Below are 16164 nucleotides of genomic sequence, written 5' to 3'. Positions count from 1 at the left end.
CTTGTTTATTATTACCGAAAATAACCGGAAATATTCCAAGCACACACATCGACTTATCTGCATTACCGATTCCTGCACATATCATGCTAGCGGACCCCCATTTCCATCAACCCGGGGAAATCGATATGATTATCGGAGCAGGTATGTTTTGGGATCTATTGTGTATTGGACGCCACTTTTTAGGACAGAACTACCCATCATTACAGAAGACACAACTCGGGTGGATTATCATTAGTAATATGACTCGCGCACATGTTACAATATAAACACGGACCACGTGCCATGTTGTAACGAATCAACAGTTACATAATCAAATAGCTGATTTCTGGGAAATTGAACACTGTACTGATGAAGGATGTCGCATCGACAAAAACCATTACTGCGAGAAACATTTCATGTTAACTGTAACTCAGGACAATAACGGACGGCACATGGTTGCAATTCCCTTCAAAGAAGAAATCAATGGACTAGGACATTCGAGACAACAAACAGAACGCCAGCTACTCGCATTGGAACGAAGGCTGACAAACCAACCACGTATTCAACAAGAATATAGCGAATTTATGAGGGAAGACGAAGAACTTGGACACATGACGGAAATGAACGAGGAGGATCGTGAAAATGGCCAATTCGGATTCTATGTATCGCATCACGCTATGGTCAAGGACAACAGCAGAAAACTACACCTGGACTATCTCTGAATGATGTACAGATGGCTGGACCAGTGGTACAAGAGAATCTACATTCGATTTTATTACGTTCTTTGCATCCATTTATAGATGAAACTGGATTGATCAGGGTGGGCGGGAGATTAAAAGAAGCCCAGATTTCGTTTAATCAAAGCCATTCTGTCACAGAACCATCGAAGCATCATCTCACAAAATTTCCCGTCGCACAGGAACATTTAAAATTATTGTACGCAGGCTGTCAAGCGACTCTATCGACGTTACGCAGACGATATTGGCCGCTTTCAGGTAACAATTTTAGAAAAAACACAATACGAAATTGCGTTCAATGCTTCAGGATTAAACCCGTGACTCAAGAATACCTGATGGGGAATTTACCTGCCGTACGAATTATCCACGCGCCCAATTTCTGTATGCGGCGTGGATTATGCAAGCCCGGTATTCATAAAGGAAAAAATCCGAACAGGGGTCACATCGAAGGTTTATTTGTGTATTTTTGTCTATTTCGTGACAAAGACAATTCATTTGGAACGAACTATATGTAGATTTAAGTACCGATGCATTCTTAAATTTTTTGCGAAGATTTATCTCGCGTCGAGGACTATGCCACAGTAAATACTCCGACAATGGAACCAATTTTATCGGTTCATGTAACAAACTTCCAGAATTAGGTACACTTTCAAGAGACAATCAGCACAATGAACAGGTAACAACATTGTTAAGTGAGAATCAAATTGAAAAATTCAAATTGAAATTAAAGCGAGTCATAAGTAATACGAAATTCAGGTACAAAGAATTATATGCAATGTTAACACAAGTAGAAGCATGTTTGAACTCCCGACCTCTATATCCTTTATCCGACGATGTTGCGACGCAGGATGACGATCTGTCCGGTTCAACGGATCGTTTGCGTTCGCTCTTCTTCGTGCAACTTAATGCGCGAAGATTTGTGTGTATAATGGTTGATTTTGCAATGAGTTTTTACAAGAGGGTTTTGGTAACACTATTTAAACTTTAATACACAATAATATCTGTACAAGTGGTTTGATGAAGTAGTAAGTGAACCTTTGATGTGTTTTCTTTGACCTCTGGTTGAGTTCTGATCTGATCGACCGTGTTTGCTCGGTTGTCGAGGAGGTTAAAGTTCTGATTGGCTGATGTCATTTTGGGGAAAGGTAAACTGTATGATTTTGGATTGGTCGGTTATATTGTGAGGGTGGATCTAAAAATGGTCTTGAGGTGGAGCTTGGATGTTTAAACATTTTTGGGAAATGTTGTTCAGTTAGGGCTAGCAGGTAATGGTTTTATTGCGGTGATTTGCACGTGATGTGCAGCTGTAGGTAAGGTCAAGTTTTATGGAACGGTTCTGGTCGCGAAGAATGGTAATTGTCGAGCCTAAAAATATTCAGCTGCTCCGACCCTTCTGCCGCTACCTGTGTTGGGGCTCAACAGACGATCCTACTGATCTATTTCCATTGACACCTGAATATTTCCTTATTGGTGACACGTTGAATGCACTTCCTGACCCTGATATTCGGCACATCCCAGAAAATAGATTTAATCGCTACCAGCACATTCAAAGAATGTTACAGCATTTTTGGTAGCAATGGAGCACGGAATATCTCCACCAATTACAACAACGGACCAAGTGGCAGACAGCATCCCCCTCTCCACTCGCACCAGGGACATTGGTTGTTGTGAAGGAGGATAATTGTCCACCACTGAAATGGAGAATGGGACGGATCACCGAACTTCATCCAGGGAAAGATATAATTACGAGAGTCATATCAGGTAAGGTTTCCGATGGGATTGTAAAGCGCCCAGTAACAAAAATTTGTATCTTACCTGTAGACACTGATAAGGACACAGTACTGGGACAAGAATAGTGTATCATTGCATTTTAATATTTAACACTGTACACATACGTATATATACAGGGTGTTCGGCCACCGCTGCGAAAAATTTTAATGGGGGATTCTAGAGGCCAAAATAAGACGAAAATCAAGAATACCAATTTGTTGATGGAGGCTTCGTTAAAAAGTTATTAACAATTAAATTCAAAAATTTCAAATCGTTTTGGAAAAATTATTTTCGGTTGCGGGGGTCAATTACAATAATTTTTGGTGAGTAGACATACTCCAGAAATCCTGCGCATTTTCGAGAAAAAAATTCAGAATGGGTGGAACTTTAAACGTTAATAACTTTTTAACGAGGCCTCCATCAACAAATTGGTATTCCTGATTTTCATCTTATTTTGGTCTCTAGAATCTTCCATTAAAATTTTTCGCAGGGGTAACCGAACACGCTGTATAAAAATATACATATAGATAAATATACATATACAAAAATATGTATATAGATGTATTTAATTGTATAATCATAGAACTCTATTTAGAAATTATTAGAATTATGTAATCTTTAATTTTAAATAGTGACGTATCTGGATAGATTCACATCAATTGACTATTAGCGAACTCGAATAATTGTAACGTCCTATTGCATATCGTATATTGTAGTTGAACATGCGAGCAGTTCAAGGTGGGCGGAATGTTGGGAATTCCAACCCTTATTAGCGGGCCCCTCATTTAGTTAATATTAGATTAAATTGCTTAATTAGCAAGTTGGCAAGTACTTTATGGTACAAAGCAAACTTCCATATTATTAAGCCGTTATGTACTGTACTTTAGGACCATACCTGCCCCTTGGGACAATGGACACCCACCCCTGTACCACCCTCAGTGAGTGGGGTTTCGAATATTTGAGGACTGGCCCACGAGGGATGGGCAAGGGTTTGATTGGCGACACCGAATCTCCACCTATTTTAAAATAGGTATAAAATCGCGGGACATAACACTTTACGAGTTAGAACACCACAAGAACCATTACAAATTAGAATCGAACCAAGGATTAGAATCGAACCAAGAACATTGAAAATCAAACTGTTAACACATGTACATATTTGTAAATGAATTCAAGTATTTTGTAAATAGTAATGAACCTTCTATTTACTAAATAAAACGGCTCCACGAACATAGTGGGAGCCTACACAAGTTTTATTTCTAATGATAATAATTATGTATTATGCAACATAATTATTGTCAGTTGCTGTAAGTAGGTAAGAACTACAATGACACTGAAACATATTTTTTAGAAGAACAATCATTGTTCAATTAATTACCTTTTATGCTCGTAAAGAAATTAAAGCACCGAAGTAACATTATTGCAACAGTCACATTATTATTTATGTTAAATATAGATCTACGTAATTTAAAACTTATATGTTATCAATTTAATCAAGAAAATAATACTTTAAAAATATGTTTAACTTAATTCGGTTTATATTATTTTTAAACATTGAAAATATTAGAATTCATTTAATAAATGAAAGTTGCGTTTATCCGATGAAAAAATATGCATTCACAATTTGAATAATATCTTGAGCGCTTTTTATCATTTTAAATGTCATTATTTCCTTTTATGCTGTTTTTCAATAGTTGAATATTGAAGATACATTATGCTATTCTACTCATTGTCATAGTCCAAAAGGTTGCTGTTCAATAACAAATGATCCACTAATTTTCATATGGAGATGGTAACATCTATATGTGTATGAGGAAAAGAATATCCTCTTAAAGGTATTGAAACGGGGTCAGAACAGTTCGCAGTTGAAATTTAACCGTTGTTGAATTCACATCGGAAGCATCGCAATCGCTGTTAGTTCGGACCCGGTAGGAAATACTAAATCAAAATTGTCATTTTCTTTACCGATATTTGATAGCACGTTGCCTTTTTTCAATATTTTTTAAACTCCAATATGTTCAGTTTTCACATGTGTACGCATATGTCATATTTAAACTAAAAAGAAATAGAAATATTTATTGTATTTACAAAAATTCAACTATTTATGATATAATAAACAGAATGCAGTTAAAATAATTACTTATTATGTTTCTGATAAAATTCATGAACGGTATTATTCCCTAATCTAATAGTTTATTAAAACAATAATGAAAAAATGCTTTATATATTTTGTTTTTATTGCGCAAAGTTTTTCATGTGGTATTAAAAAAAAAGAAGTAGCCTTCTTTCACAAATTCATAATTTTGTAATCGTTAACTCTGATTGATTTAAGATAGAGTTTTTACAAATGTCCTGATTGAATATTTTTCAGTAAGCGCGTGAAGAAGTGCGCGTGTTTAAATGATTATGTGTTCATCAGATTTATATTAAGTAATTATTATACTGTACTACGTCTGTTACGTATTTAACAGCTATATCATCAAGATGACAACTAAAGGAAGTGATGCGTATTTATATGAAATGTTGGATTTGTCTGAATCATCAAACTTAAAGAAACAACAAAGCGAAATTGCCAAATTCTTTGCTTATACCAACGTTTTGGTAACAGGCGGGACAGGTTTCCTGGGTAAATTACTTATCGAAAAAATATTAAGGTAATCTGTCGATAACATATACCTGATTTTTTTATTATTTAGTAATTTTTTTTATCGAACTGTATATGAACAGTTTTACTGATTTTGATATATTCGATGTTCATTAAGATTTTCCGAACCATTTAATATCGTACACGAATGTATAAGAATTAATATCTTAATGAAATAAGATAGAGACGGTTTGAAAAATGACGTAACATTTTCTTAAAATTCGTAATCAATCTTTTAGTTAATTTGTCCATTTCCATTTGTCTATGATACAAAGTATTATTATTGATATCATAGTAATATTGATTTATCGAATGTTTTTTAATGCGTCATATCCTTCAATAATTTGCAATGTGCATCAGTTTTCCGTTCAATGAACGGTTCCAAAGGTACATCCGGTAATTATAGATTAATGCTATTATTCTTGCAATTCAATTGAATTAATGTACAAATACTCTAACCACATATTCTAGGGGGAAAAGAACTCAAAATGTACTTTTTTTTAAAGTGAGAAAACTTTTATTTCTTGTTCTATATCAAAATCGTAAATTTAAGAATAATTCAAGCATAAATGAAATCGATCCATTAATTAAGAAATGTCAAATCAATTAATTTCACGAATAACATGTGAATAATTAATGAAATTCTTATAGTATTTTTAGCATTGAGACTTTCCACTCTTACTTTCATTGTCTTCATTATCATTTTATTTAATTTTTTGCATATTTGCAGATCCTGTCCGGATGTTGCAATAATATACATGATAGTAAGGCCGAAAAAGGGGAAAAATTCACAAGAACGATTTAAAGAAAATTTTAATGGAACTGTATGTAATATAGATGTAATGATATATATACATAGTTGAATAGTAATAATTGATATGTCATTCTAATCAGGAATTCAGTAGATTGAGACGTGAACAGCCAAACTTTCTCAATAAAGTGATAATGTTAGAAGGTGATGCGGCACAACAAGATTTTGGTTTATCACCGGAAAGTAAACAGATTCTGATGAATACAAATATTATTTTTCATGCTGCCGCAACTGTTCGATTTGACGAGACATTTCGCGTGGCGATGAATACCAATGTGAAAAGTACAAAATATATGTTATTGTTTGCAAAAGAATTGCCAAACTTAAAGGTACGTTTCACACCCTTAAATATTAAATAAAAAATATAAATAACTATGAAATAATATTATTTAGAATTAGAATTATATAAACTGTATTTACAAATCATTTTGCAGGCATTTGTACACGTGTCAACTGCATATTCACATTGTATGCTTAAATCTATCGATGAAATACATTACAAAGTTCCCACAGATGGTGATAAGATATTAACATTGTTGGATGTTCTGGATGATGATAAACTGGAGAAAATTACTCCAGTGTAAGTATTAATTAAAAATGGTATAAAAATTAATTCTGCAAATAAGAAAGTTACTGTAGAGATAACAATGATTAATTATAAATTTTTCATTATTGTAGTATACTTGATAAATGGCCCAATACATATGTATTTTCTAAAGCACTTGGAGAAAGTATTGTATTAAAGTACAGCGATAATCTCCCAGTATGTATTGTTCGACCTTCTATCATGATATCAACGAGCGAAGAGCCACTTTCAGGATGGACAAATAATCTGTATGGAGCAACAGGTGTAGTTATGGGAAGTAGTTTAGGTTTGATGCATACGCTAAATTGTGTAGCAGAAAATATAGCAGATATTATACCAGCAGATTGTGTAATCTCTAATGTCATCTGTGCAGCTTGGGATATTGCCAACAGGTAAATCTTTAATTGCATTATCACTTTAAAACTGAGACTGAAAATCTAATTTGTTTAATTACTTTCGATTATATATAATACAAGCATGAACTAATATTGTTCTGCTGAAAAGAATAAAAAGATGATGATACTACTATTATTATAAATATAAACTACAGATTAGGACAAATGGAAAGTGCTGGACAAAATTACAGTTAAAGTAAATATGTCTAAAGCATAATCCTAATGGTAACTCTTTTACTCTGTAGAAAATCTTCGATAAAATCAAATGAGTCCAATATATCTGACGAGGAAAGAATACCTATTTATAATTCTGTATCATCATGTCAGAATCCAATTTCTTGGAAAGAATTTATGAAATGGAATGAAAAGTATGGTTTTGAAATACCAAGTGTAAAAGTTCTTTGGTGTTACATGCTCATAATGACACGATATTTTGTTGTGTATCAACTGTGTAGGTTTTTCTTACACATAGTACCAGCAGCTATTGTTGATATGTTTGCATACCTTAAGGGTCAAAAACCTCAGTATGTATTTTATATATGAAGTATAATGCATATATAACAAATTACAATCAATGAAATGTATCAATTATACTACAAATTAATAATAATGATTAATATACTCTTATGTGATATACTTTTTAGACTGCTGCATGCATATAAAAAAATACATAAATTTAGCAACGTGATACATTACTTCTCAACACGTGAATGGCATTTTAGAAATGAAAATGTTATGAAGCTTTGGGAAAAATTGAATTCTGTTGACCAAGAAACCTTCAAATTTAATGTAGCATGTTTCACCTGGCAAGACTACTCCTATTATCATGTAAGAGGTATTCGTTTGTACTTGCTAAATGATCCATTGGAAACTGTAGATGAAGGATTCAAGAAGTCTATAAAGTACGTTTCTTTCTAAAGTATTATTAATAATGAACCTAATAACATTCAGTGTTATAGAATGTAATTTTTTTGTATTTTAGGTTATTTATAGCACATTACTCACTAATAATATTAGTTTCCCTATTACTTCTATGGACATCTGTACGTTTCATAACTTTTGCTTGGTCGTTTTGTCCTTTGGCATATTAACGATTAGTGTAAACAGCATTTTAATCTTGTGTTCTAAATGATAAATTATTTAAACTTAATTTTATTTTTCTAATTACGTGTACACATGTCATTTGGCATGCTGTGTATTATCGATTATGTGAATATGTTTGCTACAATGCTAATAGATGTCGCCACTAATCGGTACGTTGTGGTGTCTGTTACAATGATGATTCTGAAGGCATCTGTACAAACTTGCGGGAATTAGGTTTATACGAGTTACTGTTGGTGAAGAACATTTATATATTTATCTCACTTGTTTTTATTCATTCCTTTTTATTAATTTAAATAAAAGTTTTAATTCAGTCTGTCACAAGCACTCAATGTACAAGCTCATATACATTTGTTGTTAATAAAATGTTCAATGTTTAATGTTTAATTAACGTCTCTATTTAATTTGCCATAAAGTCTGCCATAACGTTCGTTACAATGTAGGTATGTATATATGTATATATTAACTGTTTTACGTATAGTTTTTGTTACATCGAATTTTTTAAGTTGTAAATTAAAAAAACATTCAAACTTTGCATATTTTTATTTAAAATGTTTAGAACTATTTTCATTACTATTTCGTTAATGTATTTGTCATTAAACATTAATTATAATTCGAAATCAAGAAGTCGAGAAAATATAAAGGCAGTAAATTAATTATGAAACAAAGGTATATCTATATACAATGCTCAATGTATCCTTTTTTTATTATTCAAAAATTTCCAAAGTATATATTATTTAATAAAAGGAAGTTATTTATCACTGTTACAGAAGGGAAGCCATATTTCTCAGTGATATTTAAGTTTAATTTTGAAATTATTTCAGATAATTATTGACCCGTATAATTATCAATGCAACAAACCGAGTGTTTACCGTAATTGCAGACTATATTAACATGTTCGAATACTGAATATCGCATCATTAAAAAACATGACACGTGATAAAATTGAGATTTCAGCAAAAATCATCTCGCTCACATATTATATGCAATTCATCGAGAATCTCATGCTTGATACTTTAATCTAGTTGATTACATTTAAAATTTAATTCTGGGAATAATGCAAAATATGTAGATTCGTAACGATGATTAATTTGTTTCGAAATCGTTCGAATTAAGCGATGTTGAGATTTTACTGCACAGTATATTATTTTAATTGTATATGTTTTATTTATAACAACTAATGAGAAGACAATAGGCGGTACGACACGTGTTAAAGTACCACAGACGAGGTATACGAGTAGACCAATCACCTTATGGACTTTCGCGGCCGAATCTGACTGCCATACCGACCTGAAAATTCGGAGGTGATTTTAGCGGCCTCTTCTCATGGATGGCGGTCAGTTGAGAAACTATTCACTGAATTAGTATTGATGGACAGAAAGCTGTAGTGTGTACGTAAATACATGTGAGTTGGCAGTGCAGTATTATCAGACGGCAAGCCTGTGGCCAAAGGAAACTGCCCGTCCACTTACAGACACAATGCACAGCCACCTTTTATATGAGTTCTGGCGTTTCGTATAGCTTCGGGGATTCGAGAAAGGCGGCGAATGTGAGTCTACCCTTCTTGCTCTGAACACAACTGAAATTCGACCTAGCATCACTGGCATGCGATATCGAATCTCGACTGCCCAGGCATTTTTTACTTTCCGACCTATGTATGCGCATATAAGCAAAATACCATAATGTAAAAAACATTTCAAAATTTCAAAATTTCAAAATTTTTTTTTACGGAAATACACGTTTCAAGACTCCCTAATCATATTTTAACTATGAAAAAAAAGACATTTTTTTACTATGCTTATGGACGTGCGTTCATATATTTATACTATTTATGCAATTGAATCTAAACAACCGAATGAATTTCAATGTAATTTTAAATTTTTAAATCTGAAAAAATTTGGAAATACTTTCCTATTTGTCCTCTTTGTTTAGCAATTTAAAAAAACGCTGATTCGTTAAAATCAATCATATTAAAATAAAAGACTGGAAAATTTTTCTTCTTTCAATGAAGGAAACTCTTTTACTTAATCTTTTTCGAAGGCGAAGGTGAAAAAGTCGATTTCTCCACGGCAACAATGGTTGGACGGCGACGCATGGACGTTCCCCCGAAATAGGAGATCGGTTTTTGTTTTCCAGAAACGCGAGCGAGGCGATCGAAAACGCGAAACGCGTTAGTTGGATAACGGAGAGAGTTGTAAGGTTCTGTATGAAATAAAAAGACACGACCCCTAGCAACAGCATGCGTGTTTTGTTTGCCCCACGTAGTCACCCAAAGGCTAAAGCTTGAAATTAAAATCAAATTAAAAATTAAATATACAATATAAAATTTTTCTATATTGCAGAAGATAGGGATAAATTGTAGTTAACTGTTTTATGTACAATTTATTTCAAACACTTGAAAAATCATCTTCAGTCTTCTCCATTCATCATCAAGCCTTTCTTCTTTGAATGTAGATTAACTTGTTTTATTTCCAATTAATTTATATTTACAGGCATGTTTCTATAAATTTCAAATCCATTAATCAATTTGAATTTGTGATATTATGTCAGCCAGTTTCAAAAAAATGGTTTCAAGAAAAACGCATTTAAAATTTCTGATATGATTATTAACCGCTGGGTACTCTTCCCTTTAAATGACTATGACTTTGTTACTTCTACGAATTTTAATGACTCTACGTTTATAATAATTGCTAAATAAAGAGGACGAGTTGCAAGCCAAAGATCAATTGCAGGGTTTTTAAAAAAGACAGATTGGCATTTTTCTTCTCATTGTTTGCAGCGTGTTTGCGAGGGATGTGTCCGATATATACATATGGATATAATCAATTCATTTTCCTTCAATAATTCTCCATTGCAAAAATTCTACAGTATTCTTACATTTTTTTATATTTTAAAATTTTCCCATATGATTAAAAAGTAGGTATACGGCGAAAGCTATACAACTTTATATGTATACAGGGTGTTCGGCCACCCCTGTGAAAAATTTTAATGGTGGATTCTAGAGGCCAAAATAAGACGAAAATCAAGAATATCAATTTATTGATGAAGGCTTCGTTAAACAGTTATTAACATTTAAAGTTCCGACAGTACTGAATTTTTTTCTCAAAAATGCGCAAGATTTCGGGGGTATGTGTATTCACTAAAAATGATTGCAATTGACCCCCAGAACCGACAATAATTTTTTCAGAACGATTTGAAATTTTTTTTTTTCGTCGAAAAATTTAGGCACCTACCCCCTATCGATTTTTCTTAAAAATTCCTTTTTCATTTTTAGTATTTTTGTTTGACGCCCTACAGAAAAGTTGTCTAATACTTTTTTGTAGGTATCCATGAGCTCTATTTCAGAAAAAAGTTTCATTGAAATATATTCACAATTGTAGGAGTTATGGCTGTTTGAAAATTGGACCATTTTTATGGGGTTTTTCTCATTTTGCGGGGTCAAGAACCAACTTTTCGAATATTTTTGCGATTTGTACATATTCTCCATCAAAATACCCGTAGTTTGCTTTTTTAAACATTAAAATCGTCCAATCCGTTCAGAAGTTATGACGTTTTAAAGATTCGCATGAAAATTCGGGCAGACATTTCTAGTCAGAAATTAGATTTTCGTTAAGGAATTTTTTTCTCGAAACTGAGTAGGATTTCGGGGGTATGTCTGTTGACCAAAAATGCTTGCAATTGACCCCTGCAACTAAAAATAATTTTTCCAAGACGATTCAAAAGTCTTTCTTTCGCCGAAAAATTTCAGCATCTATCCGATTTTTTTTCTCGAAAGTGGATAGGATATCGAAGACATGTGTATTCACCAAAAATGATTGTAATTGACCCCCACAGCCGAAAATAATTTTTCCAGAACGATTTGAAATTTTTGAATTTAATTGTTAATAACTTTTTAACGAAGCCTCCATTAACAAATTGGTATTCTTGATTTTCGTCTTATTTTGGCCTCTAGAAACCTCTATTAAAATTTTTCCCAGGAGTGGCCAAACACCCTGTATATAGTGCATGATCGCTTCGCATGGAAAGTCAATAAATCTTCAAAAAGCGTTCAGGTCCGATTTCGAGAAATGTAAGGTCTGTCAGTCACGATGGCTTTTGCCGTTTACTGACGATTCGAACGTGTGGCGATTGGCGATGCTAGGCCTGCTTTCGAAAAATGTAAGCGACGTCAACGATGCAAGAGCGAGAAGGAAAGTGAGTATCAGTCTGTTCTTCTCGTCTCTTCCGAAACTTTACTAGCTCACGTATACGCAATTGGGCATAGTGTGCAAAAGTGGAATGAGGAGTTCCTGGGGCCCCCGATACGCGGTTTGATAATACTGATTTCGAGTCGCAAATACGTTTTTGCCGAGTTATTTTTTAAATAAATGATGTATTACAATTTAAAATAAAAAATAGAAGATTTGCGGTGTACGTATCAATGAGATATATTCTTAGATATTTTAATAATCTTGAAATTTTTAAATAACCTTAATCGATTGATTATTCCAATGAAATTAATCGATTAATGCCCAATTATGGTCCGAACAGCTTTCATTTCGTTAAAAAATAATACAATTTCTGAAATTTTATTTTCTGTCTCACTTCCTCTTTTGTTCATTTCGAAATCTGTTGGTAACGTTGCGAGTGACACGGAAATGGTAATGGGGCTCTAGAGCCCCAGAGAATCGGGCCGAAAAAATACATTAGGTGATAGGTTTACTCGTATACCTCGTCGGTGATAGTACATTGCAGACTGATCGAAAAATCAATACATGATCCAACAGGTGGCGATCGATTACCTGCTCTACTTTATCGACGCAAGTGAGATTTACGATTAAGTTTTGTTTTGTTACTCCTGACACTCCCCTGTAATCGTAAATCTCCTTTTGTTTTAAGTTTATAATATCTAAGTTTTTTTTTTTTTTACAATATGCGTACTCACTTTAAACTAAGCTATATCTAGGTTTTACAATGAAGATAATTATTTATTCTATATTTAACATTTTGTTTCGTAGATATTTGAATTTAACACTGCCTGTCGGTTTCGTGAGAATGTCAGCAATTTGCTCATTAGTAGGACAGTGTTCTATTTCTATTAGTCCTTCATTATGTTTTTTACATATGAATTGATACCTTAGTTGTACTTATAATCGGTGTTGTAACTTTAGTTGTACTTACAATCGGTGTTTCGACCTTATTTGAATTTTCCATTCTAAATTTTTGTAGCATACCTTTAGTGTAGTTTGATTGATTTAATTCGACATGGTTGCTGATTAATTTTATATCGATACCTAAAAGGACTCTAAATTGTTAAAAATTTTTACTTCGAATTCATTGGATAACTGACTCTTAATGTATTTTAATTCCTTTGTGCTTTTACATAAGATTATACCGTCATCTACATATAGTAATAGAACTGTAAACCCATTCTTTGATCTGAATGTACATAAGTCAGAGGGAATTGGTTCAAGACCATTCTGTTTTAGAAAGAGTTTAAATTGTTGATTCCACATTATTGGAGCCTGTTTTAGTCCGTAAATGGCTCGTTTCAACTTATATATTTTATCCGGGTTATCGAAACCTTCTGGTAGTTTTATGTAAAGATCTTCGTTTACGTTTCCATATAAGAATGCAGTTTTAATATCGAATTTGACTATTTTATAATTTTCTTTTGCATACAGAGACATTATTAACCTAAGAATGCTAAAATTCAGTACTGGACTATATGTTTCCAAGTAGTCAATCCCTTCTACTTGTTCACAACCTCTTGCTACGAGGCGAGCTTTGAATCTTCCATCATCTTTCACTTTGAAAACCCATCTTGTGCTCAATATCTTCTTATTTTTTGCTTCAGTTGGATCTATTTCAATCCAAGTTTGATTTGTCACTAAAGAGTCTTTTTCTTCTTTTATTGCTTCTATCCAGTTTTCAGAATCTGGGCCAGTTACTGCTTCTTTATAAGTTAAGTGAACATAATAGTTTCCGTATCTATTAGTTAGTCTTCTTTCTCGTGTTCCTCTTCTAGCAGATTCTTTAGCTTCAGATACATTTTGTACGTTTGTTTCTGTTTCTTCGATGTCTTTTGTATTCTCGGAGCTTTCTGGTTCAGGTATATTGGGGTTATCAACCTCGGTTCCTTGATCTGTTATATTTATAGTTTCATAATGTTTTGCTTTGCCTAGATCTTGGTGATCAATTTCAGGTGTGCAATTGGAAAATGACGTCCCTTGCGATTATTATTTTGTTGCGGCCGTCCCAGAGTCGATATCCACATGTAGAATACCCAACAAATATGTATTTTCTACTTCTTTCTTCTAATTTCTTTGTTTGTAAGAGCACTTTGGCATAGGCTTCACACCCAAAAAACTGAAGATTGGAAAGATCAGGACTTTTACCATACCAGTTTTCAGCTGGTGTTTTGCTGTTTGTTACTGTAGGGCTCCTATTCAGCAGATACACAGCTGTGCGTACTGCTTCACCCCACATTTTTTTATTGAGTTTGGAGTCTAGAAGCAAGGCTCTCGATCTATCTAGAATACTGCGATTGAGCCTTTCGGCTTTGCCGTTTAATTGTGGCGTATAAGGTACTGTAAAATCAAGGTTGGTTCCATTATTTGTACACCAGTTTTTTAACTTTTCGTTTGCATACTCTCTTCCATTGTCGCACCTTAGTCGTGATACTTTCATGTTCCATTTTGCTTCGCATTGTTTGATGTACATTTTTACGGTGTCTGCTACCTTATATTTTCCTCTTAATAAAAATACTGCCGCAAAGTGTGTGTAATCGTCTAAAAACGTACTAAAATACTTCATGTCATCCCATGTATTAGGCTCTATAGGGCCACATACATCAGAGTGTATGATTTCTAACTGTCTCACCGCTTTCGTTCTCTCTTCATTGAACGGTTTTCGAGCTTGTTTCGCTCTTACACACACTTCGCAGAAATCCTTTTCATCGAAGTTTTCAGATGATAAGTTCATACCTTTACTTAATTTCGTTAATTTTTCCATATTTGAGAATTCTAGATGTCCCAGTTTTCTATGTCAGTCCATCACATCTGGTTTTCTTGCTAGTAGACTTTCCATTCGTTTTGGCATTTTAATGTTCACAAGATACAGTCCATTTTTACTTCGTGTTCCTTCCATAATCGTCGTGTCATTTTTTAGTATTTTAACTTTTTCTTTGGTGAATCTCACTTCACCATCGTTTTCTGTTATGGCATTCACTGACAACAAATTTTTAGTTAATTCTGGAATTAATATTACTTCATTCAAAATACAGTTTTCAGTTTCAATTTTACCCAGAGCTTCTCCTTTCATTGTTACTGAATTTTTGGCTGTAACTATTTCCATATTAGTTGGTGTTGCTTCTTTAAAAAGATTGATATCATTGACCATGTGACTGGAAGCACCAGAGTCAACTACCCATGAGTTTTTGTTTATATTTGTAGTCAAAAAACATACCTTGTCCTTTTGGTATCTTTCTGTTGTATTTCTGGCCTTTCTAAAGTAGCAGTCCTTCTCTAGGTGATTTGTTTTACTGCAAATGGAACATCTATTTTGCGATGAATAATTTCTTATGTTGCTACTGGATTGTGCCTTTTGAACATACTTGAAGTTGTTTTGTCTAGAAAAATTGTTCTTACAATACCTTGCTAAGTGTCCTAGGTTGTTACATTTATAGCATTTTTTTGTAGATGATCTGAAGGCTATCTGCTCTTCCTTTGTGTCAGTCTGATTAATTCTTAGCTCTTCAAGTTTCAACCTAGCTATTAGATTAGTTAAAGTTTTGTTTTCAGTGGGAGTTGATTTCCATGCACTGACGAAATGACCATATTGGCTAGGTAAGGTGGCCAAAATTTTCGTCATTATCATAGTATCGTCTATTGGTTGACTAAGTGCGTTTAAGCGATATGCGAAGTTTTCTAGTGTACTTACGTGTGTTGAAATATCACCTTCTTTTCTATAGGTGTAGGAGAACAACTCTTGTAGAAGAGTGCATTTTTGTTGCTCTGTATCTTGACCGTATATAGTATTTAATTTATCTAACATATCTTTCACTGTTTTGCAATTTAAGAGATGCATCTGAGGTTTTCTTTCTACTGTGGTAATTATTAATCGTTGTGCTTTTGCATCTTTAGTTTCTCAATCGTCCTGTT

General features: G+C 33.4%; 1 protein-coding gene and 1 long non-coding RNA gene across 2 annotated transcripts; both read left to right on the top strand.

The window, feature by feature from the left end:
- The first annotated feature begins 2082 nt into the window (after nt 1–2082).
- LOC143340496 (uncharacterized) lies at nt 2083–3728 on the top strand. The gene is made up of 2 exons (XR_013079452.1): nt 2083–2477; nt 3374–3728. It is a non-coding gene; the product is annotated as an uncharacterized LOC143340496 (long non-coding RNA).
- A 632-nt stretch (nt 3729–4360) lies between these two features.
- LOC143340190 (fatty acyl-CoA reductase wat-like) lies at nt 4361–8274 on the top strand. Its single transcript, XM_076761862.1, has 9 exons — nt 4361–4414; nt 4958–5140; nt 5861–5954; nt 6025–6270; nt 6376–6521; nt 6620–6919; nt 7168–7446; nt 7567–7824; nt 7905–8274. The coding sequence occupies exons 2-9, from the start codon at nt 4971–4973 to the stop codon at nt 8011–8013; spliced, it is 1602 nt and encodes a 533-aa protein (XP_076617977.1). The 5' UTR covers nt 4361–4414; nt 4958–4970; the 3' UTR covers nt 8014–8274.
- Nucleotides 8275–16164: the final 7890 nt, after the last annotated feature.

This window comes from Colletes latitarsis, chromosome 3, assembly GCF_051014445.1.
Source record: "Colletes latitarsis isolate SP2378_abdomen chromosome 3, iyColLati1, whole genome shotgun sequence".
Lineage (NCBI taxonomy): Eukaryota > Metazoa > Arthropoda > Insecta > Hymenoptera > Colletidae > Colletes > Colletes latitarsis.
Note: the sequence above shows the minus strand (reverse complement) of the source record. Positions and strands in the feature narration are given on the sequence as shown.

Bases quoted from the DNA above. Each gene is read 5' to 3' on its own strand.
- LOC143340190 (XM_076761862.1), top strand. From the start codon at position 4,971: ATGACAACTAAAGGAAGTGATGCGTATTTATATGAAATGTTGGATTTG. The intron at 6,271-6,375 runs GTACGTTTCACA...ATCATTTTGCAG, and splicing joins AAGAATTGCCAAACTTAAAG to GCATTTGTACACGTGTCAAC. The intron at 6,920-7,167 runs GTAAATCTTTAA...TTTACTCTGTAG, and splicing joins GCTTGGGATATTGCCAACAG to AAAATCTTCGATAAAATCAA.